The sequence below is a fragment of the Fringilla coelebs genome (assembly GCF_963513975.1).
Source record: "Fringilla coelebs genome assembly, chromosome: 8".
NCBI lineage: Eukaryota > Metazoa > Chordata > Aves > Passeriformes > Fringillidae > Fringilla > Fringilla coelebs.
The window spans coordinates 23,530,057-23,536,056 of record NC_140066.1 but is presented as its reverse complement, the minus strand read 5'-3'; the positions used below and the strand labels follow the sequence as shown (position 1 = coordinate 23,536,056).

Below are 6,000 nucleotides of genomic sequence, written 5' to 3'. Positions count from 1 at the left end.
TCAGCTCCCCCGAGCCGGTTTTCTCCCGTTGTGCCCTCCAGGCAGCCGACATCACGTTCCCCGGAGTTGGGATGCCAGCGGTCTTGGAGACATGGAATTTTGGGGGTTGGAAGGGACTTTTAAAGGCCATCTAGTCTAACCCCTCTGCCCCAGACAGGGGCATCTTTAACTTGATCAGGTTGCTTAGAGCCCTGCTCAACCTCATCTTGAATGTTTTTGGAGATGGGGCATCTACCGCTTCTCTGGGCAACCTGTTTTACCACCCCCAAAGCTGGTAAAAAGCTCTTCTTCCATATATTTGATTTAAATAAACCCTTTTAGCTTAATTATTACCCCTTGTCACACCTCAGGGGACACCCCTTGTCCCTGCTAAAACATCTGTCGCCATATTTCTTACAAGCCCCCTTTAAGCACTGAAATGCCACAGGAAGATCTCCCCAGAGCCAGCTCTTCTTCAGTCCTTTTCCCTTTGCTGCTCAGGGCTTTGAAGCCTCCTTCTGGGAGCTAAGCAAGGTCTGTTTGGGGCCAGAAGGAAACAGTGAGTAGGTGCAAAGGAGCTGCACAGGTTCCAGAGGAGAGAAACATAATCTAGAAAACAGCCTGAGCTGAGGATCCACCCTGGATTTCCTACATGAGTCCAGGCTACTGAGAAACTCACTGTCCCAGGGCATCCACAGAGCTTCTCAGGGACAACAGCCAGTGTCTCGGGCTAGGAGGATTGGGACAGGCATTGACATGGGCCAAGAATGCAAGACTGATTGCAGAGAAATTGCCAGAGAAACATTTAAGGGCAGAACCGGCCACCATGGGTGAAAAATGCTACCTGGCTGAAGTGCAGAAAGGATCAAACCCTCTCCAGGTACCCAGGCAAGGGGGACACAACTCCTCAGCAAAGGGCACAGCTCAAACTTGCCCCACTGAAGCGTGCATGGGAAGAACCTGCCAGCCAGCAGGGACCTTTCTTCAGACCTGATGCCTGAGAGATCTTTATTGAGTGTAAGAACAGTTCTTTACAATGCAATTAACCCAGAACCTCCCCCAAATCAGAGAAGCTGTGAGCTCCCACCCCACCATAACTGCAGTTGAGAACAAAGCATGGGCCCCACTTTTACAATTCCAAGTATAAAACCACCAAACTGTGAGTAAGCAAAAGCAAACACATTAGAATCAGTGAAAGTGCCTGTCCCACAGTGGCTTTACATCCATCTGCTGGAGAAGGGGCCAGGACTGAGTATTTCACAGCCAGGGAAAGGGGGTGCACAGAGCAGAGGTCCAGGACAGCAAAAAGGCACAGGGTAAGGATCACCTCCTCCATCCTCAACTCCCAGAACAAGGATCAGGGAGAGGGGATATACCAGCAGCATCCATCCAGTTTTGGGATCACCCTCCCAGGGCTGTGTGAAAGGAGACACCTCGGTGCTGGGAGCAGCCTCTGCTCCCCAAATAGTTAAAACAGCATTTAAAAAAAAAAAAGCAAACGTTGAGGTGGTAGCAACAGGTATCCAACGTAAAAACCATCCAGGGAAAGAAGTCCCAGTTGAGTACCTAGGGGAAGAACCAGGTTGAGATCAGCAGACTTCAGCAGCACGTTCCACCCACACTTGCCACACCAGTATCACAGCCACCCAGATCCTTCCTCCAAGGCAGCCTGGCCCCTCACCTTGCCTGTAGACAAGTTACTCCTTTCTCCTCCTACTTCTTGGCTGGCATAATAGGAGGAAGGTCCTCCTCATCCTCCTCAGACAAGTCATCATCCTCCTCAAAGGAAGCATCTTCCCTGTGCACTGGGACACACAAGTAACTGTTACTCACCAGTGTACATCTGTGCAAACACAGCTGGCCCACGAAACACCCCAGGAGCAGGGCAGCCCAAGGAGCTCTGAAGCAGCTTTCACAGCAGCTAAGAGTAGGAAATAAGCAGCATCACAGCTGGAGGGAGGTCTCAGAAGGGAATGGTGACAGGCAGACACAAAAAAAGGGGACAGTTTGAGACATCCAGACCCCTTTTTCCATGTAAGGCCTTGCGGTAGGGAAGGAATCTCTGCACTGAGATGGCCCCTGGGGAACCAGCACAAAGGAGGGACAGCATGCACGCCAGGTAGCACCCAGTGCATCTCCCAGCAGCAACCTGGACGTTGTTGACACTGGAGCCCCTTCATCCCCCTCACTCCTCCCAAGCTTTTCCCCAGCCATCCATCCTTACTGATCCGGTGCCAGCCAGCCAGGTGCACTGGGCCAGAGCCTGCTGCCAGGCGAAAGGTCACTGGAGGCTGCAGCTTGAAGTTGTCCAGACTCAGCTGCAAAGAGCAGAGATGGAGCTGAGTTAGGGGCAGGGGCAAAAAGCAGAATATCCTGTAGTTCCCAGTATAGCACCTGGCCCAGTTAAACATGTCCATCTGAGGGCACCTGCAGCCAGGCCAAGGGTACCCTGGGCATTTGCCTGTGAGCTGCAGATCCTAGATCAGCATCTACAAACATCCAGAGCTGTCCTGTTCCCTGCAGTCATCCACCCCTGAGTCTTCAAATCAGCCTCTTACCAAGGGCTGGCATGACAACTTCAGGTTTGCCACAGGCACAGCAATCTCTTGGTTCTCATGGTTTCGCCCAACAACTTCCACCACGTTGCACTCATCCTTGGCACCATCAGTGAGGCAAACCTGGGTGGGAGTGGAGATTGTGAATACATGCTCTCCCAAGGGACACATCTGGAACGGCTGGAGCTCTCCACAGGACAAGTAACCCACATCAATGCTACCAGCCCAGATGTCATGCAAGGTGTGGGGATGCTGCTCCACAAAACAGGGAGAGCACTGAACAGCCCCACTGCAACTGTCCCCTGACTGCCCCAGAGAGGGCTCTGTGCCTTTCCCAGCTACAACAGCTGTTACTGCAGTCACCTAAAGGGATGGCACCTGGGCTGCATTTTCTGCTGATCTGATCCATGCTGACAGGTTCTGTGCTCCCAGGATAGAAAACATCCCCCAGAAGAGTCAGGAATGAAGCCCTCCACCTATCTGGGCTTGGGGAGCAACCAGCCAGAGACCCAGCTGGTGTGGATCTGGTGTGAAGCTCCAGCAAGGTCAAATACAAGGGAAAATATTTTTTCTTCACCACCTGCCTGGAGCATCCCCCTACTCAGCAGTCTCCTGCCACCATAGGCTTTGCACAAGCATCTCTGTATGACAGATAATTGTGACCACTCTGTGTCATGGCCTGAGAGCAGCTGGTCCTGAGACCTCAGCCAAGGGAGTTCCCTAATCCAGCCCACCAAGAAAGGAGGATGAGCCTGGAAAAGGGGCATAAGGATGTGGGGAACTACAGGAGACAACAAGCACAGTTAATTAACATTTCTCTTACCACAGACAGTGCTAAAATGTGGTCAGAGTTGTCTTCTTCATCCACCTGAAATGTGTAGGATTTGGTAGTGGCAGTCAGCTCACAGCCTAGAAGAAGGAGATTAAAAAAGCAGTAGCAAGTATTACACAACAACAGTCACTACAGGTAAAGGGTCCTGAGGGGCAGTCCTGGCCAGGCATGCATATGGCATCCTAAAACTCTATTTTTTCTCATGTGAGTAGCAGCATCAGACCAGGGCATCCTGGGCTCCAGGGTCCCAGAAAACCACACACCTGCCTCTGCACCATGCAGGGGACAAAATCTGGTGTCCCCAAAGCAGGCTGCCATGAGGCAATGCCCATAGGCACCCAAGGTTCCCAAGCAGTGGCAGGGCAAGGTTCTTCCCCTCCAGAGAGCAGAACAGTCAAGGCACAACACTGTGGGAAACAGGAGGGTGCAGACAAAACAGTGACTCTGCTCATGCCATTGCCAGTAGAACGTTTTCTTGAATGGGAGTCTGAGTCTGGAAGCAGAGACAGACACAGAGTGCCAGACCTGAATGAGAAGGCACAAACCCAAGGGGAGGATGCCAGACCAAGCTGCAGGGAGCTGGAGTCCCTCAAGAGAAGTTTTGAGACATATTTTATTACATATCTCAGACAGTTACAAAAATAAGGGAGATGCAAAACTACACCCTTAGCTCTTAGGATCAGGATTCAACCCACCAAAGGGAGGGACTAAACTGCCCTGGGTGCATTTACTTATTGCAGGATGATTCACCAATGTGAGGCTAATCGGAAAAACACAGAGCTGAGCCCTGCATACCAGCGCCGGCACTTCCAAGGGAGAGGAATGAGCTTTCATAAGCACAGCCCAGGGCAGGACCGCTTTTTTCCCATGCTTATATATTGAACTTACCGAGGGGAGGACCAAACCCCGGGTGCCTGAAGGCCTGGGGAGCTGTAACTCCGCTCCTCCGGCAGTGCGCGGAGCCGCGCTGCCCGGCCCGGGCTCACACGGGTCCGCGAGCAGCGCAGGGCACCGTGCGGCCCGGCAAACCCCTCCCAGAGGAGGGACACGGCCCCGCCACACGCTAACGTGGGAGCGCGGGGGATGAACCGGAGGAGCGGGAGAGGCCGGCGGGAGCCGGGGCTGCCAAGCCGCCGCCCCATTAATCCTAGTTCTCTAAAGCCGCCAGAACACCAAAACCCCACGCGGCTCCCCCCAGCCCGCCCCGGGACCCCCAGCATGTGCCTGCCGCCCCCCAAGCGCGGCCAAACTCGTGTGCCTCCACACCGTCCTTCCCCCACGGCACGTTAATGGCCTCCACGTGTCTCTCCATACCCACGTGTCTCTCCTGCCCCCTTCCCCCCACAGTATCTCGGCTGCCCCAGGTCTCTCTTTGACGCTGCCCCCCGGCCCCTGTTACCCCCACACATGTTTCCCCCCCCCCCCCCCCCCCCCCCACGTGCCGCTCCAGCCTCCACGCCGTCCCCGTTACTCACCAAAGTCCTGCCCCCCAGTTCTCTCTCACTTTCCTACGTCTCTCTCGTCCCCACACCCCGCCTCGTATGTCACCTCCCTAATTCATCTGCGACCCCCCATGTGTCTCTCCCTCCCCCTGGCCCGGGGCCGCTCACCGAAGAGGACGCTGCCGGGACAGGCGGGCCCGCGCGGCTCCATGAGGCGGCAGCGCTGGGACGGGCTCTGGCAGGGGGGCGGGCCGTGCAGCGCAGTGCCGAGCCGAGCCGCCCCGCCCCCGGGGACCGAACCAAAGGGTCCTGCGGCAGCGCCCCGCCGGATACCTTAGTATCAGGACATTTCCTGGCCTTTCCTGGGCCTTCAGCATTTACTGACCCCACCGCCAGCTGTGGAAACGCCACACCGGAAAAATGGCCCTTACTACCGGCTGCTCACCTATCGCCCCTCTGGGCACCATCCCGGCCCACGGCAGCAGCCGGTCAGCCCTGGGGAGGAGACACAGGGCAGGGTATGAAGAGGGGTATCGGGGGAACAGGAGGGTGACAAGGATGGTCGCAGGACGGCAGTGGGAGGGACCTCTTCATCTCTATCCCTTTAAGCATGGACAAGAACAGCGTGACCTCACACCGGGGACTGCGGCACCAGGAGCGTTTGAGCACAGAAGGCAACTTCAAAATCTACGGCAAGGAGGAGAGGGCTGGACTGGTCTTTCAAAGCAGAAAGGGAAGCAAGTCTGCTTGGTGCTGCAGAGGAGCAGTCAAATTAAAACAAACCCCACTAACAACGAGCTCACACTGCCTTCTGGGGACAAATCTGGCTCTGCTCCTACCACAGGGACTTCTGCTAGCCAGCCACTTGCTTTGCTTGAGCTGGAGTAGATTCAAGGAAAACCTGACTGAAGAGGTTTGAAAAGCTGAACCAGGTCCCAGAAAGAAGCAAGTGCTCGTGCAGCAATGGTTACACAAGCTCACCCATGTGCTTCTCAGCAGTTGCTCTGCGCAGCCACCTGACCCTACCTGACCCGTCTGCAGCCACCACCCCGGAGCGGAGCGAGGGAGGCAGGAGCATCCATTGCTGCATTATGCTCACGTAAAGGAAAAGAGTCTGGTGCAACATCAGAGCCCAATTCCTTTGCACAGGCCCAGATGTGTTGTACAGAGACAAGTCTGTCATGACCTCAAG

General features: G+C 55.1%; 1 protein-coding gene across 1 annotated transcript; it reads right to left on the bottom strand.

The window, feature by feature from the left end:
- Positions 1–1,072: 1,072 nt before the first annotated feature.
- On the bottom strand, positions 1,073–5,023 carry NPM3 (nucleophosmin/nucleoplasmin 3). The gene is made up of 6 exons (XM_084210530.1): positions 4,977–5,023; positions 3,358–3,443; positions 2,538–2,657; positions 2,204–2,297; positions 1,661–1,784; positions 1,073–1,545 (listed from the first exon to the last, which is right to left on the bottom strand). The coding sequence occupies exons 1-5, from the start codon at positions 5,017–5,019 to the stop codon at positions 1,693–1,695; spliced, it is 435 nt and encodes a 144-aa protein (XP_084066656.1). The 5' UTR covers positions 5,020–5,023; the 3' UTR covers positions 1,073–1,545; positions 1,661–1,692.
- Positions 5,024–6,000: the final 977 nt, after the last annotated feature.